This window comes from Drosophila melanogaster, chromosome 2L, assembly GCF_000001215.4.
Source record: "Drosophila melanogaster chromosome 2L".
Taxonomy (NCBI): domain Eukaryota; kingdom Metazoa; phylum Arthropoda; class Insecta; order Diptera; family Drosophilidae; genus Drosophila; species Drosophila melanogaster.
Genome location: NT_033779.5, coordinates 1,141,558 through 1,166,438, shown reverse-complemented (window position 1 = coordinate 1,166,438; position 24,881 = coordinate 1,141,558). Strand labels below are relative to the sequence as shown.

Below are 24,881 nucleotides of genomic sequence, written 5' to 3'. Positions count from 1 at the left end.
ACTTTTAAGATTTAAATTTTTACGATTATTTGTATTACAAAGTAAACACAGTCTTAAAGTAAGGACATAAAAAATTTTCAATACATGTATGCAGGAGCAGGAGCCGTGGCAGCCGTGCTGCCCGCATCCGATGCACCAACTTTCTGGAGCGGAACAATCATGGACTTCATGTCTCTGTTCGAGGTCTTCCGCAACTCCGTAGCCGCGTGCTGCAGCTGCAGGGTGCAGTCGTTGCTGGCTCCGTTCAGGCTGAGATGGGCGCACTCCTTCTCCAGCAGCATGGCCAAAGCCTCCAGCAACTCGACGAATCCCAGCGCCAGGGCAGCGCGGCGGATGCGATTGAGCTCCTTGTAGAAGTGCTGCGTCTTGTCGGGCATCTTCTTGGCGTGTCGCAGTACCTTCTGGACGTCGGACTGCAGGCTAGCCTGTCGTATCCACACCACACTGCTCTGCGAATAAGATCTGCGGTCGGCACGCACCGGAAAACTGGCCGTCTCTCCGGGCGCCAAATCCTCGGGGAAGCCCAGCGATTCCAGGTCTCCTAGCCAGGGAATCACGTTCGTGCCGGGTGGAAGTATGTTCAGCATCAGGTTTGACTTCTTCTTGCTGTCGGTGAATGCATATATGAATCCGTACCACTTGTCACCCACTCGAACCAGAGCTGCCATGTTCTCCATTTTGAGGGCTCCGTGAAGGAGGACGCACAAGTTTTCTTTTTGTTGCTCTGTCTGGGGGCCGGGTTTCAAGACAATGGTCACATCGTCGTCGCCACTTTCCTCCGTGTCTTTTGAATCCTTGGCGTAAAACTCTTTGATATCGGCTTCCAGCTTCTCCAGCTCGTAGTTGGGATTGCTGGTATCTAGATTGAGCTTCGGTGGCTTGGCTGCTGCGCTCAGGTTTCCAGACCTCCGACTGCTGCCGCTCTTCTCCCGCTCCACTTTGGGCAGCACCCAGTGTCGACTCAGGGTGGCCGGTGATCCAATGTCCGAAAGGGACAGGAAGCCACACACCTCAATCTTCTGGTCTGTGTGGCGAATGGTGGGTTCTCGGCCGAATATGTGGGACTTTTGCTCATACGGAGCCGTCGGTGGCCAGAGCAGAACAGATGCCTCCATGCGGAAGTAGCTGCCGCATTTCAGGGTCACCTCCGAACTCTTGTAGCTGGCCTCGCAGAGACGTTCAATTAGTTCGAAGACCGTAGTGCGGCCCAGTTCGCTTTTGTGGCTGGGGTTCGGGTTGGGATTGGGATTTCCCTCGACTGCATCGCTGCTCTTGGCGGGCTTTGTCATGAAGAGCTGGCCTGGAAACGTAGGTACACCATTAGTTACATGAATATCTTTGAATAGAGTGCAGCTCACCCTTCAGTGAGACCTTGTCCAGCAGCTGCTGGTACACCGCCAATCCCCTGGTGAAGTAGTAATCGCCGTGCAGGCCCAGGCAGATGAAATTCAGGTTGTAGTTGGCCAGAGTCTTCAGGAAGCCGAACTCCGGCTCCGACTCCTTTTCGGCGTAGGCCTCCAGGAAGCCCGTGATCGAGGTGTTGCCAAAGCCGAGGCCGCAGTCCGTAAAGACAACCACCTGCAGGATGTTCTGGTTGCCCCACGGCGACATTATGGACACCACCGCCTTGAGCATGCTCATCAGGCAGGCCTTGTCCACGGGCTCCACCTTCTTGACCGCCTGCCGCACCTGGTCGTAGTCCCGCGTGAAGTCCACCTTCAGTTCCGCCGTCGTCGAATAGGAGAGCAGAGCAACGTGCTCCAATTTGCCGGCCGCCGTGAGATTGTCCAGCAGATGCTGGATGCCCTTGGTGGCCAGCGACTGGTAGGTGTGCTCATTTCTTCCCGGCACCGGGCGCAGCATCGATAGCGATGCATCCAGCGCTATTAAGGTGGGCATTTCGTAGCTTAATTAAATTTATTCAGCGCTTTATTTATGTTTTCTCCAATTTTTGTTATTTATGCATCTTCTTCTTCTTCTGCTCCAGCTGAAGTGCCATTCGCAGCGCAGCGAATAACGGTTTCTAGTTCCAAGTGAATGATTTTTGTCCATAGCTTGGCGCCAAATAGAAATTCAAATACATAAAGTGCTGAATTTACAATCTTGATAAAATACAATCCTAATGGTTATTACTTATTGAGTGAGCTTACATAACTGCCTTCTCCACAAGTAAACGAAATATGCCTAATAAACTTATTTACCCATTTTCGAATCCAATTTCCCGGAATCGCCTCCAGCAGAATTCGATTATATTGGAACAAATAAATGTAAATAAATAACTCAACCCAAACGATTTGGGATGCCAGCTTTTAATTGGCTTGGATTTCGCCGCCCAAATCATTTGTCTGCATTGCGCTCGATGATTTTGTATTAGAATAAATTGAATTTTGATTCGTCGGCACCCCGACTTGCCTCCATGCGGGAACTCATCCCCACTAAACATCTCCCATTTTAATTACTGAACGCATGAGCGGCTGAGAGCGGAGAGAGAGGATCCACTATCGGGGAGCAGCACGGATCCACAGCTGGTACGGAAAAGTCGGCTGGTCCAGCATCATTCCTCGTTCGCAACTCGAGCTGTTAGGACGTCCAGCTCCAAGTTTTCGAGCCAAGTGATCCAAGTGTGTGTGCAAAACAGAGGCTACTCTTCGAACTTGAGCCATTCAATTTCCCCCAAGGGTGAGTTTTTCCCTATCTACCTGGTGCAATGTGCGATTAGTGAACGAGGCCAAAACTTTTCGTACACCCCTCTCAATTCGTCAACCTCTAACCCAATCCTTATCGCCGCGAATATGTCCAACCTACAGCAGAAATCTCCGGGGAAATTGCGATGGCAACTGGTCTTATTGTAATTTCGATTCGCCCTCGCGAATTTCACTCGCTTATTTCTGACCCAATTTCCCGAATGCATCACTTCCTCCATATCTTCCCGCGGAGGAGAATGAATCTGGCACATGCAGTGTCCAGCGGATAATTCGCGTCATTTGTTTATCGCCACAAGAACAATATCGCATCCACATATGTATGTATTTTTAGCGAGGTCCATCCGGACAAGGAACCAATCCGCTTTGTTCCACTGACATTTCTTTATTGCTCGCCTGCACCGCCGCAAATATTGCACATAAATAAGCCTACATTTGTTTACCCCATTGTCGCTAGCGATAAACATTCGCCGACGCAGCTCCAGAGGAAGTATCCGCATCCACTGGCGGCGAACGGAGGCGCCATCGCTACCCATCCTCAATTCCCCGTTTCCGTTCGATTTCGATTTGGATTTCTTTTTCCACAGGTCACCCCACGCAGTGGACTCGCTTACCAATTTAAGATCGCATCGACGCACCAAACCCACGATGGCCGGAGGAAGTCGCCCTCTCCAATTAGTTCTCCTGGTCCTAGTTGCGCTCGCCCAATGGCAACCCATCGCCGCTGGATTGGTCTCGTGAGTAGATTTCATTCATTTTCGGGGAAAAGCTTGAATAAGTACATAGATCTTTGGTCCAATGACATTGTGGAACCCTTCGCTTAAACCACTAAATACCAACACTCCTGGTTCTCCATACACATTATTGATTGCCCAACTCCATCGGAAACTTCCATTAGCGTCGTAAAATCACTCAGATCTTCAGTTTCTAGACCCAATTGATCCGCTGCCACTTCAAGTTCTTCGTTTGAATCTCTTGGAGGGGCCGATGTGGATTCGAGGAACCACAACTGCAGCCCTCCGGTTTTATGGTCTTGACACATGTCACACATCGCGGAGTGGTTCTGGTTCCCGCTCATAATGCCCTCCACTGTGCCCAGACTTCAAACTAAGTGCATTTGTCGGCGCCTGGGGCCGTCGCATATGTGCATCATGGTTGTGGGACGTGCAGTATGGAGTATGGAGTATGGATGCAGCCCATGCACAGCCACTCCCCAGTAGTGAGTGGTGCCTTCAAAGGGAGCCAAGATGTTGGCGCTGCGCCTATTTGTTTGTTTATTTTGGGACTCTGGCTGGGAATGGGGGAGTGCTCCCAGAGCTCCCACTGCTCGCCCATGCAAATGGGCATGTGTTCCGTGTTTCCCCTCCACAGCCACACATAGCCATGCCACATCCATCGCCATCAATGCAGTTCACACAAACAGCGTGCGGAGTGGAGGGCTCCTGACCCTGAGATCCCAGCCCTTAATATTTATAGACGCGCCATCATGGTGGTGGTCCCGCTGCCATCTGCCCTCCCCCACTCCGATGATTAATGGTCCGCAGCGAGGCTAATTTTAAGCCACTAACCCTAACCCCCTACCCTTTCCAGCAACGAGGAGCTGCGCGGAACTATCCAGTCGCTGATCTACTCCTACAATCAGCTGGACAATAAGCTGGAGCGGCACGAGCATCGCGAGCGTGCGTTGGGCGAGCTGCTCAAGAAGGCGCTGCAGTCGCTCCAGAAGGGCCAGAAGAGCCTGGAGCCCATCAATGGGATCTTCGGGCGCCTGGACGAGCGGGTCAGCCAGATAGAGACCATGCTGATCACGGTAAGTCAGCCATAAAGGGGTAGTAGATGTTATCATCCAAACTTATCCGATCCTCAGCAAGAGGAGAAGTACAACTCGCAGTCGGACCGCTTCAACCAGGCAACGGAGCACATGTTCAAGTGGATGCGGGAGAACGACGAGTGCTTCAAGAGGCCGCCGGTCAGCGCCAACATGATCGCTCCCCCAGCCGCGGCCGCCCCACCCGCCATTCCCAAGGAGTTCCTGGAGGATCAGAAGCGCCTCAACGCCAAGCTGCTCGAGGAGATCCAGAAGTTGTCGGCCAGCGTGGCCGCCCTCAAGGAGAGCAGCCAGAAGGCGTCCGATCAGACCCAGAAGCGCCTCGAGGGTCTGCCCAAGGCACCGGAGCTGCTGTCCCAGATCGAAGCCAAGCTGCAAGAGCACGCGGCCAGCGTGACCACCGCCGCTCCACCGAAGAACGCTGAGTTCGAGGCCCAACTCCTGGAGCGTCTCACCTCGCTGGGCGGCCAGGTGAGCTCTCTAAGCGAGACTGTGCAGCGACCAGCTGCTCCGGTTGGCCTGAGCGAGACGGATCGCGCCTACATCCAGGAACTGAACAACGATACCCTGAATGCGCTGGCGCAGCTGAAGAGCGAGTCCTCGGTGGAACAGAAGTCAGGTGAGTGTAGAACTCATCGCAATTGGGGGTCAATCCACATTCACTTCCTCATTCCCTATTATGCATACAGCTGCGACGGAGGCCACGGAGCGACTGCAGCAGGCGGAGGCCAACATCCAGGCGGACGTTCGCCAGCTGTCCGCGGACGTGGGCATTCTCAACAAGCACTTCGCCTCGACTAACGAGAGCAATGCCAAGCTGAACGAGGGACTCGAAGCGCTCGGTAAGTTCAACAACATCATGATGACCAACTCGGAGGTCGTGCTGGACACGCAGCGCAAGGTGGACTTCGGCACACTGAACGTGGTGCAGCGGGTTGGCAAGCTGCTGGCGGAGGAAATGGCCACGCTGAGCGGACTGCTGAAGGAGCGCTTCTCGTCGCTGGACGGAGCGGTGGTGAGCATCCAGCAGGAGGCGAACAAGAACATCAGCGGACTGCTGGAAACGGAGCTGAACCAGGTGTGGCACCGCATCGAGATCATGGCCGGCGAGATCAGCCAGAGCCGGCTGATGCTCGGAGATATCCAGTCCGCTTCCGATGGCTACAACAACAGCACTCTCATCACCATGATGGGTCTCGGCAGCCGCGTGGAGGAGACCAAGAAACACATGATCGACATGGACGAGAACCTCAACTATCTGCTGGGCAAGCTGTCGCTCATGTCCACCGAGTTCGCCAGCATCAAGAAGGGCCTGGCCGACTCCCTCGAGGATCTGCGCAACTCCTTCCACGGCCTCCACGAGCGGATGCCCACGGGTCCCGGTCCGCACAACATCGACAAGAACACGTATCTGACCGACGTCAATCTCCTGTCCAAGCGCCACGCTGAGCCCGGTCGGGAGTAGAGCGGCTGAGCGCCGGAGATGACACTTGAACGAAAAGCAATACAATACTTTTAACCATAGCGCTTAAGTCTGCCCACTTACATATACTCATCTAGTTGCGCCTTAAGCTTAAGCACAGCAAAACGTCACTCAATAAAGATCGAATATTATGTACAAGATACGAGCTGCTGCGTTGCACCGCCATTAGAAACGCGCGATCCTCTCCAGCAAAAGACACTTTCATGTGAACAATACACTTTTGCAGTTTACTCTTACGAACTAAAAGGAATTCCTGGCGATAATTTACATAATGTTAAGGTAACTAGTTAATATAAGGGTGTCGCTACCCACGCGAACGATGTGCCTACGTGCCCCACCGCTGCTCGCACCGCGAGTACTTGCACAGGATGCTGGCGAACGTCTCCACGTCGAAGTGGCGTCCGCTGGGATGCGTGTGGAACTCGGTGAAGCGCGCGTGCCAGGGAAGCAGGCCGTAGGTGCACGTCTGCCGGGCGAACACGATGCCCAGCTCCGGCTCCGGGGCCTCGAACCCGAGTCGCTTGCTCAGCATGTCGCTGATCTGCTCCGTCAGCGCTTCGCGCTTCTGCTTAAGTAGGCTCTGCACCAACTCCGTCTTACTGTCTTCGTACAACTCGCGGCAGACGTCGGCGATCAGGGCATGGCCGTCGGAGGCGCTGATTTGATGGAGCTGAAAGACGCCGAAGCCGAAAAGTCAATTAGAAACTGATAAGGCAACGACTAGTTCCGGGAATCGATTACGTTGCTATACATAGGTTTTAATGGATACAAAGGTAAAACTGGTTCTCAGCACGAAGAATTTTTTGTATCTCATGTGAATGATGAACTAAATTAAATCTCCAGCTCATTACTTCTTTTATTTAACAATTGAAACAAAAAGTGTAATACTTGTAAGACATTTTCCGACATCGTTCTAAAGTCCATTACTAATCACGGCTTATCAGACGCCGCCACTCACCTGCAGTTGAGGGGAATGTGAACCGTTCACATAACCATTTGTCTTTTGTCCGTTTTTGGGCTGGTTCTCCAGTTTGCTGGGACTGGCTACGGGTGGCCACTTTAAGCAGCTGCCCGTGTCCGCGTTGGTGGATCGACAGAGATCGGCCATGTCCACGTATCCCCTGCCTTTCGTCCGCCTGTCGTACAGGCTGACGTGTTTGATGCCCACGTCCAGGGCAAAGTCGAAGATCCTGCTGAGGAGCACCGCATCCACGCCGGCATCTACGGGGGAGATAACCAGGACCAGATGCTGCGGCGTCTTCGTCAACTGGGAGCGGCAGTCAGCGAGCACGCGCCGCTCGTGCGCCTCACGTGCCGCTTTGCTGCGCCAAAGGTCATATGACCGGACGGCCAGTGCATTCAGTCGCTCTCGGAGCCGCCACATCAGTTCGTAGCCGCCGACCAGGAGCAGCAGGATCCTGCCCAGCAGCAGGCACAGCACCTCGATCATGTTGCGCAGGTCAGGGGCGGTATCTCGTACAGCGGTTGTCTCTTCTGCCAGGAATCCGCTCCTGTTGCTTCTTCGGTTCCCCGTCACAGTGTACACAAGCGGACATAACCTGCAAACGGCTGGCGGACCTGGGATTAGGGCTTTCCAGAGGTGCCGGCTGCCTACCCACGCTCATCCAGGGTCACTTCGCTACCTGTTCAGTCACTTGAGACGCGGGTGCATCTTGTTATCCGAGCGTAATCAAGTTTTAAGCGATGCGCTTCGCAAGAATAATGAAAATACGTGTTCGTCAGTGTGACCATGCGCCGGATTCCGCAAAATATCGAGAATCTAGAGCAGTTTTATAATTAAGAACTAATTAAAATAACTAAATAAAAAATAAAACATTGATTATTTAATGAATATGTTAGACTAAGTGAAAAGGGAATAACATTTTATTGGAAAACATCTTTATTAGACATACAATGTGAACGATTTAACAAAATAATTTACAGGACAAGAAATAGCGTCAATATCTGAAGGTGAACTCTAGTAGAAATGTACCGTGTTCAATCAAAATATAGTTTATTTACGTGTATATCGAAAAGTCCTAAATGCATTGCAAATAATTTAAGAATTAGTTTATAAGCTTGGCTATTGCACTTCCATCATATTTTATACATTTAAACATCCGTTTTCTTAAGTCTAAAATTTGTTGTATCATATATTTTTAGTATTCTGCCACCCACATAAGGGTTAACTCGCTTGACTATTTCCACGAATGTACGCCTGGTCCCACCAAAGGCCACGCCAAGTTATTATTTTCGCCATTTCGCCGGTGTTCGCTACGCAGCTTCTCGTCAGTTCTAATTGGAATACAACTGCAGATCCTTGCAAATTCATCAGCAGCAAAAGAAGGTGAGTAACGCCTGATTGTTGCTAAAAACGTTCATTTAAACGGGGCTTTGCTATTATTCGCAAATTCTCTTCTCCCGTTCGCCGGCTGAAAGTGTCTGCGGAATTAACGGTTATTGGTGAGGGGTGGGTGGTGCTGTCACGAATTTGAGCGTGTGTGTGTGATGCAGGCTGTGGGTGTTTGTACACACACAACAACAACAACAGCGAAGAGAGCCAAAAAGACAAGAGACAGCTGTGTGATGGCTATTTTTGTGTGATTCATGTTGCTTGTAAAATTAAATCTACATGGTGTATTTTTAACGATGATTTCATATCCGATTCCATGGCATAAAGACACAACTAATTCATTGCCAGCAAGTGTATGCAAATTAACCCTTAGCAGCTCCCATTGCGATTGTTAACCCCCGATAAAAAAAAGTAACTACTCAGCTGTTGTGGCCATTTTTTGTTTTTGTTTCGCTGACTCACAGACACATAGTTGATATGCATATGTATGTATGCATGTATGTAGTTTACGCAAGAGCAAACACGTTTGCTTGTATTCGTGCGCGAATGAGTCAAAAAGTTGGCCAAAACGCTTTTATCAGCGAATCGCGATTGAAAATCGGCAGATATTACCACTCACTCGATTTCGGTGGAAGAAAATAACACCTCGCCTTATAAGGTGGGCGATTTTTCTTCTACCATTACGAACACCCCCCACCCCTGGTAATTCGAGCTCACTCACACTCTCGCAGCGGGAATAACGGTTCCTCAGCTGCAGACATTTAATCTTGGTTTCTAGTTTTTCTTCCCCATTTCTTCTTTGCTTTCTGCACGCAACAAACGCATCTGCCGCAGAAAACGCATCAAGACTGCAAGGAGAACTAGTATCGCCAGGCGAAAGTTGAATCTCGGCTTACTTGTCCTCGGCGGCTTAGCCCCTCCCTCCAATCCAACGGCTACTGATGCATTTCCCACTCTAATTGCCAGCCATTTGTTTAAAGCTACTTAAAAACAAAAACAACGTTGCCGGTGCAATAAACCCATTGCACTAAGGCCAAAACAAAAACTGGCAAGCAAACGATATGGGAGTTTCAGTTACGTCGACGTTTTTATACTCTTCTGCGGCAGATTACTTCACAAAAAGCTGAACATTTTAAAACTGTTTTTATAGCCGGCTAAGATATGATCATTGCATCTCTCTACTCTCTATGGCTTACAAACGTTATGGTAATGCTCAAAATGGAATCATAGTTTCATTACCGATCATTCCTGGAAACTTTCCAAATAGTAAAGATAACTCGGTGTTGTCACAACTAATTGATAGGCGAACCCTGCCTTACAGGGCTGATAAAACTATGGGATCGCCGTGGTTTTCCCTCACTTAAGTCGCGCCACCCGTGGCGAGAAGGGTATCACGAAATCACAGTGGTGTCTGCGCAACTCTCTCGGAGAGTTTTCCATTTTCCGCCTGGACCGTAAGCTTTCTCTGCTGCAAAAGTGCAAGACATCGCCGGAGCTTGCACAAAATCCTGCATGTCAGGCCAAAAGCGGTTATTAATGAAACACATTTCATTGCCAGTCGGTGGCTGGCCCCAAATGGTCAAAAGCAGCGCGGAGTAGCCCAACAAGGCGGCGAAACTCAGCAGTTAACAGCGCGGAGCTCTCCTAACAGAGTCCTGTTGAGACCTTCGAGTTCGAGTTCGAAATCGAATCGAATCCCCGAGTGCGTGGGCGTGCGCTTCGTTTAGGGTGTGTTCTGTTCTCCGTGTGTAATCGCATTTGTGTGCCATTTGGTTCTGTGCTTGGTCGGCAGTCACTTGACCCAGTTGAAGGCGCGGACAACTCGGAGGACCTTATTAATGTGCCACTAAATTTGGGCCATACACTGAATATATGTACACAGTGAGCAAGGAGTGGCCACGTTCGTTGGAAACCCGTTGAGTGTCTTATATGGCTGCTGCTGTTACTGCTTCTACTGATTCGATTTGGTTTGGTGTGCCGTCAGTGTTGTGACCGCCGCTTGAGCTTCACGGGCATCCGCAGTCGAGCCACGGAACTTACATAATGTGCTTGATTCGTACCTAGAGTGTTGAGCACCGGAAAAGCCCAGCCACACGCCTGCAAAATGTTCTCCTGCTGCCGATCGAACCCCAAGGCGGGCAAGAAGGAGAAGGAAAAGCGGAACGCAGAGGAGGAGAACGGCGGACAGGTCACCGAAAAGGAGGAACCCCAGCTGAACGGCAAGCCAGGAACTCCGAAGGAGGAGCCAGAGCCTGTGAAACCAGAAAAGGAGCTCTTGGAAGCGCATAATCCCGAGGATGTGCCCACAAGCACCCAGCCAAACACTGGTACTGACGCAACGCTAAGTATTTACCCACCACCCCATCTATTCGCGTTCTCCGGCCTTCGAGCTCAACAGCTGTCTCGGCTTTTGTCTGCTCTCCGGAACGAAGGCCCCTATCCGGCCGGCTCTCACTCACTGCAATGCCACTGCAGCTGACCACCACTTCTGATCTTTCCTTTCATTTCAATCCGGGCACTTCAAGCTGCCTTGAGTGTCCTTTTCTATTTACTTATGAGTTGTCTTCACTGTGCTTTCTCTTCGGTTTATTTCTGTGAATTTTATACATATGAATATCAAGGAATTGCGCCGATTCTCAGTTGATTAATGAGGAATAGCTAATGACATTGCATACACACTTTTTGTTGAGCACTTAGATCGTGCTCATCCATCAAAGTGAACGTATAGTATATAGTAGTGACGAATATAGAAACTAAAATGAAGGTCAATAATTTAGACAGAAAATTCAAGATTCTATAGATTCTATAATAATAAGGTGAGCAGTAAAAACTAACTACTCAATCTGCCAGTGACCATGGTAAATGCTTTTAAATGCGATAAATAAACATAATGAAGACAGGAAGCGAGGTGAGCAGAGAGTGAAGTGAAGTAATCAACTTAAGTATCGGCGCTTTCCTTGATGATCGTCTTGGTAATTCGTCGCTTCATGTAGAGTAATCTTAAGCAACACTTCCACAGCCCAACCAACTCAGGCTGAAGCGGCTAGCAAATCATCACCAGCAAATCCAGCACTAGCACCCAAAGAACCGGAGCCACTGGCCCGCTCAACGCACTCTTCCACATCCACGGCACCACCTGCTTCGATGACCAGCGGCGACGCGGAGGAGGCGGACGAAGTGGTGGTGGTGGCGACGGTCACGCCGACCACACCGCCTCCTCAGCCGCCGCCCACCAAGAGCTGCCTGTCCAGGCACAACTCAACGCATCAGTCGATCAAGAAGAAGGTGAATATCAGCAACCGGGCGGAGATCATCGAGCCGGATCCACTGCCACTGCTCCTGCTGGCCAGCCAGAATCAGGGCTCCTTGCTGGACGACGACGAGGTGTTCTCCGACTCACTGCCGCCACCCAAGCGGGAGAGCATGTGTGCACCCTACATCGAGGGGGATGTCGTCTCGGAAACACTCTTCTTTGCCCACGGATTACCCTCGTGGTTCGACGACGAGCGCCTGAACGACATGTATGCTTACCCAAGATCCTGTTTTGGTTTCACGCCCAAAATATCCATATAGTTAAGCTGAAACCAGAACAGGTCGACCCCTGCATTCCCAGCCCCGCTTTGAATTGCCAGTACATCGTCTCCTCTGTCCTCGTTCCATGTCCAGCGGCTGCATCGAGCCCCCGGTCACGCCGGTGGGACGCGACGAGCTGGAGCTGAAGCGCCAGCGTCTCTACACGGAGCTCCTGCGGGCCGCCCATGCGGCTGTGGAGCATAGCGTGGCCGTGCGGGGTATGCGAGCTTCGATAGAGTCCGATTCTTTTGCTTTTTTTTTTCGATCTCAGCAGTTATTTAAGCGGATGCTTGACTTTCTGTGTTCTTTATGTGTTCGTTTTCGCTGTGAAGAAGTTTTGAGAGTCTAGCGATTCACGTAACTTCCTGATGGCCAATAAGTTCGCAAGTCAAGTGCTTCCGTTTAAAGGTTCAACTTAGTTCTTCTCTCTTATGATTTTTCGTTGTCTTGTGCCGTTTTTGCATGTGGATTATTACTTTCACTCGTTGGGATTAGCTCTTTTTGCATATTGAACTTTATAAGTATTAAGCGCACCAGTTCATCATCATACACAAGCTCGTGATGAGGTATTCCTCTCGAGACGCCTTAGTTTATATCGCCTTTTTTGTCAGGTATTGTGAGTGCACGATTCACTGGGGTTTATCACGCTGAAGCATCATCTCACTCAAGTTATTTTCTTTATAAAACTCAGTGTTATTTGAATAATTCGAGATAATTGCCAAAACGAACTAAACATTTGCCGTTCTCCTCCGCGTCATTTTGGTTCAGATAACGAGCCGGAAGCCAAGCCCTCGGCCGCCGTCGACCACTTGGAGAGCATTTGCGAGCGACTGGAGACCCTCGTCGACCGATTGGAACGGACTCTAACAGCGCCACAGCCGATAGAACTGCCCACGCCCACACTCCCGCCTCCGCCAGCCGAAGAAGAAGAAGCTCTTCCAGTTTTTGAAAAAGCAGAGACACCACCTCCACCTCCCTCGCCGCCCAGCAGCAACATGAGTGTCGCCGGATTCGAGGACATTGTGGCGGGTCCGCTGAGCCAATACCTAACTCTCTCCGCCAAAATTGGCGGCGATGTGGCGCAGCATGCGGAGCTCGTGAAGAGCGCCTTTGGGTGAGTCAGTCTGGATGAGTCATCTATGGTAAAAGTGTAATAATGCCATCGTTCAATTCCGCAACAGCTCCCAACTGCAGTACGTGACGCTGGCCACCCAGATCGCCCAGCCGGCGCAGCCCAAGCAGGCGGAGCTTCTGAAGCCGACCTCGACGCAGATCAGCGCCATCCAGGACTTCCGCGAGAAGCACCGCTCCTCGCCCTTCTTCAACCACCTGTCGGCCATCAGCGAAAGCATTCCCGCCTTGGGCTGGGTGTGCGTGGAGAAGACCCCGGGTCCCTATGTCAAGGAGATGAACGACGCCGGCCAGTTCTACACGAACCGCGTGCTCAAGGAGTGGAAGGAGAAGGATGTTACGCATGTGGAGTGGGCCCGCGCCTGGGTGCAGACGCTCACCGAACTGCAGGCCTACATCCGGCAGTACCACACCACGGGCTTGGTGTGGTCCGGCAAGGGAGCGGCCCCCGCCGGAGGTGCCCCGCCACCACCGCCACCCGGTGGTCTGCCCCCACCGCCGCCCATGCTGGATCTGAGTGCCCTCAAGCTGGATAGCGCCGGAGATGATCGCAGCGCCCTCTTCGCCCAGATCAACCAGGGTGCCGACATCACCAAGGGTGAGCAGCAACTGCAAAAATGGTTAAGTGCTCCTATAGTAAGAAAATGTATCTTTTGATAAACCCGCAGGCTTGAAGAAGGTCACTGGCGACATGCAGACCCATAAAAATCCATCTCTACGCACTGGACCGGCTCCGTTCAAATCGCCAGCCCAGTCGGGCGGCAGCAAGGCCGTTGCTGCTCCATCAGCTGCGCAAGCCAAGGCGCCCGTTTTCGAGCGCGACGGAAAGAAGTGGATCATCGAGTACCAGAAGAACAACACCGGGCTGTTGGTGGAGAACGCCGAGATGAACAACGTGGTGTATGTGTTCAAGTGTGAGGGATCCACTCTGACCGTCAAGGGCAAGGTGAACAACATCGTCTTCGACTCCTGCAAGAAGTGCTCCCTGCTGTTCGATTCCGTGGTGGCCTCCGTGGAGTTCGTCAACTGCCAGAGCGTGCAGATGCAGGTGCTCGGCTCGGTGCCGACGGTATCGATCGACAAGACCGACGGCTGCCAGATGTATCTGTCCAAGGACTCGCTGGGCGTGGAGATCGTCAACTCCAAGTCCTCGGAGATGAACATCCTGTTGCCCGACGACAGCGGCGATTATGTGAGTTCAAAAATTTGTCTCTTGTCTTCAGTCATTTATTTATTTTTTTTGTGATTTCCAGACCGAGTTGGCTTTACCGGAGCAGTATAAGACCACGATTGCCGGCAAGACCCTGAAGACTGTGTGCGTGGACAGCCTCGGCTAAGGCGGTTCTCCTCCTCGGGGATCCTGTTCGTTGCTTTTCCAACTGTCGTCAGCAGCAATCATAATTGTATTTAATCTAAGTGCAAAGTTTTCGTAATTCAAAGATTTTTAGATCAAACATTTCGTATTGATGATGTTGCCAAACATTGCTGTCCTGGCTCGTGGAAAGTATTTATATAATTTATTTCGATGGAAAAGCGATGGCCACAAACCGAACCCAATGTATTTATATCGAGAGTGTGTTGCAATGAGAAACTGAGCATGAAATCCGAACTTTTGAGCAGACTCTTTACTCGATCATCAGATGTAACTCCTTTTTATATTCTATTTAATAAAATTTAAACTTTTTTATCAGATTATTGTGGGAGTATCACAATTTCTGGGGGTGTTTTTCCTTACTTTGTAATCGTTTATTATTGCATTAAATCTAAAACTTCACTTTCGTCCGTTCGTACTTTTATTCTCTATTTAAACAAGGTGCTAGCATTTTTTATCAGATAAAAAAATGAGAACTTGATTTATTGCTACGTACATTTACAATTTCTTTAATGAAGCCGAGCTCAGAATGCAGGGGTCAAGGGTTGGATTGGAGGGGAATGGCTGGTGGCTAATACTAGGACCCTAGATCTTCTTGTACTCGATGCGCTCCACTTTGACCTCGTCGCCGATCAGTTGGTACACGTACGTGACCACCGTGGTGCTCTGAATGTCCATCAGCACGAACGAAGGCACCACATTGGTGTCCAGTGGGTTGAAGGCACCCGTGGCCGATCCCGGATTGATGTAGAATTTGTTGCCGTGCTCGTAGGCCTCGAACTTGTACGTGTGCCCCGTGATCAGGATGTCCACGTCCAGTTGCCGCTGGATGAGGGCCAGCGCCTCCGGGTCTCCGCGGGGAACCACCTGGTGGCCGTGGCACAGACCGATCCGGAACTGGCCTACCGTGACCACCTTCTGCTCCGGATACGTCAGGTTCTCGTCGAAGTCGCCGCGCACTATGTGCACATCATTGGCCAGGGACTTCAGGTAGTCGTAGGACTCCTTGGTGCAGATGTTTCCGGTGGCCAGGATGTGATGTATGCGGCCCGGCACCAGCAGCTTCTTAAATTTAGCCGGCAGGCTGCTGCACCGGTGCGGGATGTGCAGGTCGCCGAGTACCAGAACGAGCATCGTGTCCTTTGTGAAGCTTTGTTGTGTTTCCCAAAAAAATTGTGAAACGCCCAGCGAATTAAACGATAGGTGGCTGCGATAACGATAACAGCTCTATCGAAGGCGGCTGGTGGTGACACCGATTTGTTTTCAATAAATAAAACGTAAGTTTATTGCGCTACCCTACTGCAAATATCGATTGGTTCGCATCTCTAGCGATAACATTGCCGGCGAAAATGGAAGCAGATCAAGCAGCAAGCAAGGAAGGTATTTGTTTTAAACAAGAATGGAATGAAAACAATGATTTATGAACGCAATTTTCAGCCGAATCATGCATCGACCTCTTGGTGATCGTCCTGGACACGAACCCCTCCCAGCACTTCGTGCGCCAGAACCCACAGAACCTCACGCAAATCCTGGAGGCGGTGATTGCCTTTGGGAATGCTCACCTGATGCAGAAGGCCCAGAACAAACTGGCTGTGGTATCCTGCTCCCACCATGCCACGTGAGTAGAGGCTGCCACACATGTACGCCACCTAATGGCTCTTCCATTACAGAAACTTCCTGTATCCGCTGCCCAGAAGACAAGTGGAACTGCGCCAAGTGGATGGGCAGTACGAGGCGTTTAATCTGGTGGAGAAGACGGTGAAGCAGCAGCTGGGCAGCATCCTGATGAACGCACCACGGCTCAGCGCTCCTTGTGAGAGTCTCCTGGCCGGCAGCATGTCCATGGCGCTGTGCTACATATCAAGGGTAGAGAATAGCTAGGAATCGCCTTGGGAAACCAAATCTAAAACAAAATACTCCCGTACAGCTCCAGAGGAATCTGGCTCCTGGCGTCAAGATGCATTCCCGCATCCTGGTCGTCACAGGCAGCAACGAGTGCGCCTCGCAGTACATGACGTTCATGAACGTCTTCTTCACCGCCCAGAAACTGGGCATCACGATCGATACCTGCGCCCTGGACAAGACCCTCAGTTTGCTACAGCAAGGCTGTGACATTACCTCCGGACAGTTCCTCAAGGTCACCCAGCTGGACGGCCTGCTGCAGTACCTCCTGTGGGTCTTCCTGCCCGCCCCGCAGATCCGTCACAAATTGGTCCTGCCGCCACCGCCCAAAGTGGACTACCGCGCCTCCTGCTTCTGCCATCGTGAGCTGATCGACATTGGCTACGTCTGCTCGGTTTGCCTCTCGGTCTTCTGCAAATACAGTCCCATATGCACCACTTGCCAGTGAGTACAATTTAAACTTCAATTAACTAGAACTTAACTTAAGGAGCCTGACTATACTTTCCAGCACCATTTTCAAGAATCCCGGTCCTCTGCCCATCAAGGGCAAAAAGAAAAAGAAGACCGACAAGCAAATGTAATTCCAGCAGTAGAAAATACTGGTTACCAAAGGAAGCAGTATGTTAAATATAAAGGTACCTTTTTAGTTTACAACTCTTATTATTTATTGGGGCAACAGTTATATAGTCTTGTTAATCAGCCAACAACTTTCATTTAATCACACATTTCTGGTTATTTTACTAAAGTACATGGGTCCAAAGTTGGCCGGCAGGTAGGGCACCACCATTTGTCCATACTTGAGTCCCTTTGGGTGCTCGAACTTGAAGACATCGCTGAAGAGCGCCGTGTGGCGACTCAGATCCTTGATGGTAGTTGTGATGCCGTACTCCGTGAAGACCTTTTGCAGAGCCATGTGGACGACACCATCGTTCTGGATGGGCGACAGCGAGCAGGTGGAGTAGACCAAACTGCCGCCTGGTCGCAGGAGACGCAAGCAGTTGGCCAGGATGCCTGCCTGGAGCTCTGGTATCCGCAGGCGCTCCTTTATGCGCGTCGGCTTGAAAATATTGTTGTCCTGCTCGTTGAGCACATGGCGATCCGTGGTGCAGGGCACGTCGACCAGGATCTTGTCGAACTGCTCGTACTGGTCCAGATTGCGGGCGTCACTCTGGCTGAGGATGAGGCGCTTTCCAGCCCAGCGCTCCTTGTAGTCGAACAGGTACTCCTGCATCACTTTGCGCAGCTTGTTTAGGCGGGATTCTTGGATGTCATTGCAGACCAGGTGGTCCAAGTGCAGCGTCTGCAGCATAAGCAGCGATTTGCCGCCGGGAGAGGCACAGGCATCGAGCACACGCTCGCCAGGCTTCACCTGCAGGAAGAGAGGCGGCAAAGTCGAGGCACCATCCATCATAAAGTGGGAGAGCACACCGGTCATGCACTTCTTGGGTCCCTTGAAGTCCGAGCAGTTGCCCATTTCATATGTGTACAGGGACAGATGCTCGGGGTAGTGAAAGGAAGGCTCCGGTTCAATGGCGAGCGGGAAGTCGGCGCTGGTTTGGTAGTACTTGTAGTGCTCCGACTCTGCCACCCAGTCCTCCATGCCCTTGATGCTGTGGGCAGGCATGTATTCATACAGTCCGCCTGTGCCAAATTGGGGATCCACCAACCGATGCTCGTCCAGCTTCACATCCTCCTCCAAAGCCTTCGTCAGGCTCTGCTTGAAGGGATTATTCACTTGCTCCGGCTGATCTTCCTCTACGTTGTCAAACTTCAGTTCCAGCGGCAGTGGCGCCGATGAACCATCTTCTGGCGAGCTCGGGTATATGGAGGCCACCTCGCGCTCCTGCTGTTTCCGCAGCAGTGCATCCAGTTTGCTTTCAATTTCATGACGTGATTTGCCTTGTTCCGGCACCGTCTCCGTGCTGTCCTTTACCCGATCCTGCGCCAGGTTAATAAGCGACTTCATGTTGATGGCTCCATCTGACTCCAGCATGGCGCACGTCTGCTCCGTGTCCCCGAAATTGTTGACCAGGGCGACATACTTGTGCCTCGTGAGAAGCGCCGCCCGCATGTTCTTCCACCGGGTGCCGTAGACACTTCCGTAGAAGTCATCGAAGTTCTCCAGCGCTCGGTCACAGTTGTTCTTCTTGTTCTGCAGGACATTCCATCGCTTCTTGGCGCCACTCTTCCACCTCCTGGACAGCAAACAAACGTTCCGTGCTTTCAACATTTTCCGCAATCCGTTGAAACCGGCAAAGGCAAACTGATTACATGAAATCATATGTTTCTGCCGGAATATCGATAACGGACTCTGTCTTTTGGCGCCGCAGGTTATCGGAGTTTAAATTGTGATAAGGATGCAAAGAAAGTTGGTTCTTAGATGTTACAATCAATTTCACAACCCAATCTTTGCATTGTTGAGTTAGGATCATCCTCTAGCCTTACATCTTTTGCCATTTAGTTACATCATGCAATTGTTCATATCTTCAACCAAACAGATAGAACAGATCCCCTGTTTATATATTTTTTTATACGTACAGAGTTGTAACTAAATCCTCTGAGATTCTGTGGAATGGCTTATTGCTAGCGCTAAATATAAACAGGAAAATGGGGTCATTCACCCAGAATTTCCATCGAAATTGAGGCTGAGACCCATTCTCCCTTCCCCACCAGAATTTGTTTAGGAACCCCCGTGCATCCACTATTACGTCGCTTTATTTGTAGACAACTTTTGAAATCAAGAGTGTTAAGTACATTAGGCGGGCTGAAGTGTTTATCCGTAATGGATACGGCTACTAACTATTGGTTTACAGCGATCTAAAAACTACAGTGCACGCCCTAAATAGCGAACGTATGTTCAATGAATTCGCTATTCAGGGTGGGCATTGTACACTTGTAATTGGTATTTACAGTCCAGCATTGACCATTCCACTTTGAACTGGCTTTATCCAAGAGTTATCCGAATAAGCAGCAGTTCGTCGAGTAATTGAGGCAGAAGATTCGGGGCGAGATTGTTGGCTTAGGGCTTAGTTGGCAGCTCCTTCAACGGAGTCTTTTCGTCCTTGGCCTCGGGATCCTTGGGAGTTCCGGCCTTGTTCCACGGCTGCTCGCTGCCCGATCCCAAGAAGACGAATACCAGGAATTCCAAGGCGAACAGCACGATGGTCACTCCGAAAATGATGCGCCAGGCGCCAATGTTTTGCTAAAAGAATGATTCGAGAAAGCCATTTGAAGATATTTTCGAGAATATTCAGATGCATTTCTCTTACATTTCCCTTGGTGACGAAGCCCACGAAGAGGGGGACAACAATACCAGGTAGCGTAGCCGCCGTGTTGGTCAGAGCCACCAGGGTGCCGGCGAAGTTCGGTGCGATGTCGATGTGGTTGGACAGGAAGCCGGAGAACATGGAGCCCATGGCCACAATGCCCACGGACATGACAGACACCGCCTCATAGTGACGGCATCCGATGTAGCAGAGGACCAGCAGACAAACTCCAGGGATCAGGGTGCAAATGGAGGTGGCCGTCTTGCGGGCAACGGTGGTGGTGATCTTACCTAGAAAGCACATTAAGGTATTTATACCACTCACCCTTCAAAGGTCCAATAATGTGTCCGACTTACCCTTGGCCTGCAGACTGTCGAGGAGCTTGCCCAGACAGATGCTGAAGATGATCATGGGGAAGTAGGGCAGAGCACTGAGGGCTGCATTGCTGGCCACGTTGAACTTGAGCACCTGCTTCATGTAGAAGGGAATCTCGATGAGGAACATATACCAGCCGAAGTTGCTGCAGGTGTGGGCGATGAGAATGGCCCAGAAGGGCACGGAGGTGAAGACCTTGCCCCATGGAACCGCCGGGTGGTGCTCCGTCTTCTGTTCGGTGCCCAGCGAGCTGGTGATCATTTGGCGCTCCTCCAGACTGATGAAACGCTGCTTGTTGGGGTTGTCCTGGACCAGAATGACCCACAGCAACATCCAGATGCAGCTAAGTGCGCCCATGACATAGAAGACCGACTCCCAGCCCCATTGGGCGGAGCACACGCCGGCCAGGAGGATGGAAAGAGCCGTACCCGCAGATGTGCCCACGTAGATGATGGTGGACATGACCATGCGCTCCGTGGGAGGGGCCCAGGAGGCGATCATCACGTGCATGGCCGGGAAGGAGGCTCCTCCGCCGACGCCCTCAAGCACTCGCATCAGAATCAGGCCACCGTAATGCAATTCAGTAAAGACGGGCGTTAGCAGCGTGCACACGACGTTGATGGCCACCGAGAAGAGCATCACCCACTTGGCGGAGAAGTTCTCGGCGACGTGTGCCAGCGGAATCTGCGAGACCAAATAGCCCCAGAAGTAGCAGCTCAGCAGGGTTCCCTGCAGGGGCTCGCTCCAGTCGAAGGGACCGTCCTCCACCTTAGCCGTCACATTGGAGGCACCACCCGGCGGGTTGCATTCCTCCACCAGGGACACTTGGGAGGCGTTCGAAAGGATGACGCTGCCGTGTCCCCCATGTCCACCGCCGTCTCCGTGGGCCTTAATGGCTGTGTGGTTCACCATGGCCACCATGGCCACGCTGAGATTCACCTTCAGGCCGTACACAATGGCCATGCCGATGGACCCCAGGAGGGCCAGCACATAGCGGGCGGGCACGAGTTCTGGAAAGTAGATGGTAAGGTCTTTGTAAATCTTTATTTTTACTTGATTCGTCCATTTTGGATGGATGGAAAATGCAACTCGATATATAAGTCATTCGGTTGGTTTGCTTGGCAAGTCAATTTGATTAATGCCAATGATATTCACATCGGACATGGTGCGCCAAATGACTCCATTTAGCAAGTTAAGGAATTAATTGTACCCCTTACTTGAAGTGCTGAAGGGTATACTAGACTCGTGTGAAACGTGTGTATGTGTGACATGGGCTTGATCGGAAACACTAGTCGAAACAAACTGACCCTGTCCGTCTGCTTGTCCGTGTTATTGAATCGCTATCTGAGTAAGGGGTATCAAATAGTCGTTACGACAACGTTCTCGTTTGTTTTTTTAATTGAAGGAAGGAAGAGCAAACATCTAAAGACAGTGGGGATAGTCCTTACACACATTACCATTAAGGTATTTATAGGGACATGACACCACTCGGGTGCTCCGAACCCAATCACCTGGTGAGCAACGAGTTCCACATGGAGCAGCCACTGATTACCGGCAGTTGGGTAGGGTCAGTAGAGTGAGCCGCCGCACGCGCATTGATATAGTCCACCCCCTTTTGAAATCGGTTGGGGGAGGCAATCATGTCCAGCAATTATGAGTGCGTTGCTTTGCGATAACGAGGGGTATAAATTCGTCGTCTGTGTTTTCAATTTCACTTTCATGGCTGTCACAATAAGACTTTCGAGCTGGCAAACCGATTATTTATATCTGCTAATTGTGCCTTCGATATTGTGTAATTACTGCCTCAATGCCTTAAGATATACTCTTTCGTTTGATATATTCTAATAATTAACTAATTCCATAAACTAGCTAGGTTAGCTAAGCTATCATTTGGTGGCAGAAAAGATGATTTGATTTCGAAGGACATTATATACCATCCTTATTAATGGATTTATGTAAGAGTATCCCTACTTCGTTGGTACTTTCTTCGCTTTCTTAATCTTTATTTGCTCTGAGTTAAATGCTGCAGAGCACCAATACATTTCAGATGTTCTATATGCATAAGTTCTCCAAGTCTTCCAGACTAATTTGATTGTTTGATTAGGTGGTGCGTGGTGGTGGTAAATCTCAAGTGCTTGGGTTAATCTATATAGGGCTAAAATAAGATCGCTCCTAACAACGCTTTCATTTAACATGGTCATAAGAAATATTCCTGTTTATAATTCATAGCATTCTTAATGTATTCCTTTGAGATCTTTGTGGGAAAGAAATGATTCAGTTCATCACTGTGATAGTCATACAATAATATTTTCAAATAAACAATAAATAATTCATGAAATACGATAAACAATATTTCACAAATATGATGCAATATAAACATTGCAGAGTAAAGAAATGTCATTTGTTAATAGTTAACTTTGTGGAATTATGTACTTTCTTGTAACTTTAGTATTGTGGAATTTGGAAATTTTAAAATCAACTTTTAAAGTAACCCCTTTGAGAAACTTATTTGAAAACGCCGAGTGAGATTTTCGCGTGGATTGTTTAAAGTAAACACTATTATTTACCCGATTCAAAAGCTTGGCAAACTTTCGCCGTTTTTGTTGGGATAGGTAGACGAATTTCAAGAATGTCGCGTTTGTTTGGGATACGCATACAAATTGGTCATATTTTCGCCTGCCAATATTGTTTATATCTATGACTTCCATTTGACCTTGTCCGGACATTAGTACCCGGGCATATAAACGCCAAAAACAAATCAAATATGCCGCGTGGCGTGGGCGGCGTCTAAAAAAAGCCACAGCAACATAAAAACCTAAAGGATGTGGCACACACACACACGTACGCACTGGGGGAACAAGGAAGATTTCTGGAACTCACGCACACGAACGACCTTTTGGAGGTCAAACTTGTATCTTGTATCCCCAGAGTGCCTTCAGCCCACCCACTTGTTGCACTGCTGCACCACCGCCGCATGATGCATGATGCACTCCAGTGGTGCAATCTCGAAACAGATGCTTCGAATGTCCAAGCCACAACTTACTGCCCAATATGCTGCCTTTGGCGGGCACTTCGTCCGTCATCTTTGGGGCTTCCGGGGATATATAGGCCTTACTGCGGCTGCCGAATGCTAATATCTTCTTTAAACAGATTGAGATATATTCTCAGGCGACGAAACCAAACCGAACCGAAACGAAACGAATCCGAAATCGAAGTCCACGTGCGATTGCCTCGAAAGTTGCTCACCAACTGAAGCGGCTAGCTGGAATACTCTTTGATTTTGTGCGTCGTTCCCAAAAAAAAAAAAACGAAATTCTCGTTTCGCGTCGGTGTGCGTGTGTATGTACTTGTGGTGGTGGTGGGTCCCGAGTTTTGGGATCTTGTTCTCCGCTGCCGAAACGCCGAGTAATTTGGCCTGCCTGTCGTTTGGCGCGTATCTTTATCTTGGTGGCTTCGTTTCTGGGGGTTCGGAAATGGTTTGTCACAAGCCCGAAACCCGATGATGATATTCCCCCATCCAGACCACAAAGTCAAATGCCTGGTTCAACACGCGCCACACCCGTCGTTCAATTTCATGTGCCTCGCATTCAATTGCATCGTAGATGCCTCAGATACCTTGGGTTCGTGTCCCCGCTGAGGTTGCTGTCCTGGGCAAGTTGGCTTTTTCGAATGCGCCCACGCATAAATTTGACTTGGCCAGCATATCAATGGCATGTTTGCGTGTTTGAGCCAATTTCGAAAGACTCTCGAATGGAGGAGAAACAGCCATTCAAACGGCTAACTTATGAGCCATCTCATCCGAATTTTAATTCAATCCTGATCGGTTTTTGGGGCTCTTTGAAATGAAGTACTTTAAATATGAAGTTACTTTCTACCTGCAAGTCATTTGAATGCATTATATAATCTTCTGGCCTTAGTCAGATATACACGATATAATTCCGTCTACAGGTGGACATATAAAGCGGTTATTAAACATGCAAAACGCGTGCATGAAATTAGTATAAATTTCGGGAGATGATCCCGATACACAATGGCCCATCAAATGTATCAAATATATAAATATATTTACAAAATGTTGCCGCATCTGTGTAGTTTTTGGAATGAATCGAAGTGAATTCCCTATTTGGCTGCCTAATTAACGCCAAACTCAAAACATCTGCAGCAGATTGATCTCATGATGAGAGGTGCGAAATCGTGCTGCCCGTGGGGGAATCTCTAAAACAAATGCTTGCCATTCCCGTGAGCAGTTAACATTAGTTATATTCATATTCATAATAAATTAACTTTAAACGTATTCATTAAAGACTGCTCCTGGCCTCGTTGCCCAGCTTGTTTATCTTCCTGGTCATTTGCTGATGAGATATGCAAATGGCCACCTCGAATCCCTGCCAGAATCTTCAGGCTCCAATGCTCCTGCACACACTCCATACATATTAATGCTTATTTAGATTCCCCGCCATATGGCAACAATTTGGCATACAAAAGGCATAACACTTTGTAACTTAGTCTGAATTTAGTATAAAGTGTCCATGCAACTTGCATTCAATGCAGGTTAGATTGCAGCACATTGATAACTGCTATGATGTGCATGCCGTAGTCATTAGAATAATAATATAAAAAAAAAAAACAGAGCCCCTTGTGTCAAACGCATTTGTGTATCTGGAGCCCAATGTTTTGTTTATTTGGCTTACTGTTTACGGCCATTCTATTCAATTGTTTATGGCCATTTCGAGCTAAGTTTGGACAAAGTTGGATCTCATCTGGCGTCCGGAGCAGAGCATGCTTCCCCATTTGCAGTGGCCACAATGGCGCTGCTTCACGGTTATCTAGTTTTCCACTCATTCACCGGACATGCAGCACTTTAATGTGGCTTCGCATGGAACATTGATGATGAAA

General features: G+C 49.8%; 8 protein-coding genes, 1 long non-coding RNA gene and 1 other non-coding gene across 15 annotated transcripts; 4 read left to right on the top strand and 6 right to left on the bottom strand.

Annotated features, from left to right (window-relative positions):
* Positions 1–13: 13 nt before the first annotated feature.
* On the bottom strand, positions 14–1,996 carry IntS14 (Integrator 14). The gene is made up of 2 exons (NM_134735.2): positions 1,359–1,996; positions 14–1,300 (listed from the first exon to the last, which is right to left on the bottom strand). Exons 1-2 carry the CDS (start codon positions 1,897–1,899, stop codon positions 78–80), a joined length of 1,764 nt encoding a protein of 587 aa, NP_608579.1. The 5' UTR covers positions 1,900–1,996; the 3' UTR covers positions 14–77.
* Positions 1,997–2,552: 556 nt separating this feature from the next.
* Positions 2,553–6,149, top strand: CG5080 (uncharacterized protein). Of its 3 annotated transcripts, none has more exons than NM_134734.3 (5): positions 2,553–2,679; positions 3,290–3,439; positions 4,293–4,512; positions 4,570–5,149; positions 5,220–6,149. In NM_134734.3, exons 2-5 carry the CDS (start codon positions 3,351–3,353, stop codon positions 5,993–5,995), a joined length of 1,665 nt encoding a protein of 554 aa, NP_608578.1. In that variant the 5' UTR covers positions 2,553–2,679; positions 3,290–3,350; the 3' UTR covers positions 5,996–6,149. The 3 variants fall into 3 exon arrangements, with proteins under 3 accessions (NP_608578.1, NP_001259858.1, NP_722684.1); NM_001272929.1 differs by having other exon boundaries at positions 2,553–3,022; NM_164406.2 differs by having other exon boundaries at positions 2,553–3,439.
* A 69-nt stretch (positions 6,150–6,218) lies between these two features.
* Positions 6,219–7,778, bottom strand: Tango14 (Transport and Golgi organization 14). 2 transcript variants are annotated; one of them, NM_001272928.1, is made up of 3 exons: positions 7,657–7,778; positions 6,972–7,582; positions 6,219–6,683 (listed from the first exon to the last, which is right to left on the bottom strand). In NM_001272928.1, the coding sequence occupies exons 2-3, from the start codon at positions 7,461–7,463 to the stop codon at positions 6,339–6,341; spliced, it is 837 nt and encodes a 278-aa protein (NP_001259857.1). In that variant the 5' UTR covers positions 7,464–7,582; positions 7,657–7,778; the 3' UTR covers positions 6,219–6,338. The 2 variants fall into 2 exon arrangements, with proteins under 2 accessions (NP_001259857.1, NP_608577.2); NM_134733.3 differs by having other exon boundaries at positions 6,972–7,778.
* asRNA:CR43767 (antisense RNA:CR43767) lies at positions 7,084–7,863 on the top strand. The gene has a single exon (NR_073686.1).
* A 313-nt stretch (positions 7,864–8,176) lies between these two features.
* On the top strand, positions 8,177–14,761 carry capt (capulet). 3 transcript variants are annotated; one of them, NM_001038781.2, is made up of 7 exons: positions 10,128–10,693; positions 11,386–11,887; positions 12,033–12,157; positions 12,708–13,053; positions 13,121–13,668; positions 13,739–14,262; positions 14,324–14,761. In NM_001038781.2, exons 1-7 carry the CDS (start codon positions 10,471–10,473, stop codon positions 14,405–14,407), a joined length of 2,352 nt encoding a protein of 783 aa, NP_001033870.1. In that variant the 5' UTR covers positions 10,128–10,470; the 3' UTR covers positions 14,408–14,761. The 3 variants fall into 3 exon arrangements, with proteins under 3 accessions (NP_001033869.1, NP_001033870.1, NP_001259856.1); NM_001038780.2 differs by lacking the exons at positions 10,128–10,693; positions 11,386–11,887; positions 12,033–12,157 and adding an exon at positions 8,177–8,360; NM_001272927.1 differs by lacking the exons at positions 11,386–11,887; positions 12,033–12,157.
* On the bottom strand, positions 14,675–15,673 carry Vps29 (Vacuolar protein sorting 29). Its single transcript, NM_134731.3, has one exon. It carries the CDS (start codon positions 15,574–15,576, stop codon positions 15,028–15,030), a length of 549 nt encoding a protein of 182 aa, NP_608575.1. The 5' UTR covers positions 15,577–15,673; the 3' UTR covers positions 14,675–15,027.
* An 88-nt stretch (positions 15,674–15,761) lies between these two features.
* On the top strand, positions 15,762–16,994 carry Tfb4 (Transcription factor B4). Its single transcript, NM_134730.3, has 5 exons — positions 15,762–15,822; positions 15,880–16,060; positions 16,113–16,308; positions 16,370–16,788; positions 16,853–16,994. The coding sequence occupies exons 1-5, from the start codon at positions 15,792–15,794 to the stop codon at positions 16,923–16,925; spliced, it is 900 nt and encodes a 299-aa protein (NP_608574.2). The 5' UTR covers positions 15,762–15,791; the 3' UTR covers positions 16,926–16,994.
* Positions 16,990–18,617, bottom strand: l(2)10685 (lethal (2) 10685). Its single transcript, NM_134729.3, has one exon. The coding sequence runs from the start codon at positions 18,572–18,574 to the stop codon at positions 17,063–17,065; it is 1,512 nt and encodes a 503-aa protein (NP_608573.1). The 5' UTR covers positions 18,575–18,617; the 3' UTR covers positions 16,990–17,062.
* A 426-nt stretch (positions 18,618–19,043) lies between these two features.
* MFS3 (Major Facilitator Superfamily Transporter 3) lies at positions 19,044–23,238 on the bottom strand. Its single transcript, NM_134728.2, has 4 exons — positions 23,029–23,238; positions 19,967–20,995; positions 19,614–19,900; positions 19,044–19,546 (listed from the first exon to the last, which is right to left on the bottom strand). Exons 1-4 carry the CDS (start codon positions 23,066–23,068, stop codon positions 19,364–19,366), a joined length of 1,539 nt encoding a protein of 512 aa, NP_608572.1. The 5' UTR covers positions 23,069–23,238; the 3' UTR covers positions 19,044–19,363.
* Positions 23,223–23,570, bottom strand: lncRNA:CR45717 (long non-coding RNA:CR45717). The gene has a single exon (NR_124014.1). It is a non-coding gene; the product is annotated as a long non-coding RNA:CR45717 (long non-coding RNA).
* Between the last annotated feature and the right edge of the window lie 1,311 nt (positions 23,571–24,881).

Bases quoted from the DNA above. Each gene is read 5' to 3' on its own strand.
- IntS14 (NM_134735.2), bottom strand. From the start codon at position 1,899: ATGCCCACCTTAATAGCGCTGGATGCATCGCTATCGATGCTGCGCCCG. The intron at 1,301-1,358 runs GTGAGCTGCACT...CTACGTTTCCAG, and splicing joins GGACAAGGTCTCACTGAAGG to GCCAGCTCTTCATGACAAAG.
- CG5080 (NM_134734.3), top strand. From the start codon at position 3,351: ATGGCCGGAGGAAGTCGCCCTCTCCAATTAGTTCTCCTGGTCCTAGTT. The intron at 3,440-4,292 runs GTGAGTAGATTT...TACCCTTTCCAG, and splicing joins ATCGCCGCTGGATTGGTCTC to CAACGAGGAGCTGCGCGGAA. The intron at 5,150-5,219 runs GTGAGTGTAGAA...TTATGCATACAG, and splicing joins CTCGGTGGAACAGAAGTCAG to CTGCGACGGAGGCCACGGAG.
- Tango14 (NM_134733.3), bottom strand. From the start codon at position 7,463: ATGATCGAGGTGCTGTGCCTGCTGCTGGGCAGGATCCTGCTGCTCCTG. The intron at 6,684-6,971 runs GTGAGTGGCGGC...GGCGTCTTTCAG, and splicing joins CACATTCCCCTCAACTGCAG to CTCCATCAAATCAGCGCCTC.
- capt (NM_001038781.2), top strand. From the start codon at position 10,471: ATGTTCTCCTGCTGCCGATCGAACCCCAAGGCGGGCAAGAAGGAGAAG. The intron at 12,158-12,707 runs GTATGCGAGCTT...ATTTTGGTTCAG, and splicing joins GCATAGCGTGGCCGTGCGGG to ATAACGAGCCGGAAGCCAAG. The intron at 13,054-13,120 runs GTGAGTCAGTCT...ATTCCGCAACAG, and splicing joins CTCGTGAAGAGCGCCTTTGG to CTCCCAACTGCAGTACGTGA.
- Vps29 (NM_134731.3), bottom strand. From the start codon at position 15,576: ATGCTCGTTCTGGTACTCGGCGACCTGCACATCCCGCACCGGTGCAGC.
- Tfb4 (NM_134730.3), top strand. From the start codon at position 15,792: ATGGAAGCAGATCAAGCAGCAAGCAAGGAAG. The intron at 16,061-16,112 runs GTGAGTAGAGGC...CTTCCATTACAG, and splicing joins TCCTGCTCCCACCATGCCAC to AAACTTCCTGTATCCGCTGC. The intron at 16,789-16,852 runs GTGAGTACAATT...TATACTTTCCAG, and splicing joins CCCATATGCACCACTTGCCA to CACCATTTTCAAGAATCCCG.
- MFS3 (NM_134728.2), bottom strand. From the start codon at position 23,068: ATGACGGACGAAGTGCCCGCCAAAGGCAGCATATTGGGCA. The intron at 20,996-23,028 runs GTAAGTTGTGGC...TCTACTTTCCAG, and splicing joins CAAAGGCAGCATATTGGGCA to AACTCGTGCCCGCCCGCTAT. The intron at 19,901-19,966 runs GTAAGTCGGACA...TGTGCTTTCTAG, and splicing joins CGACAGTCTGCAGGCCAAGG to GTAAGATCACCACCACCGTT.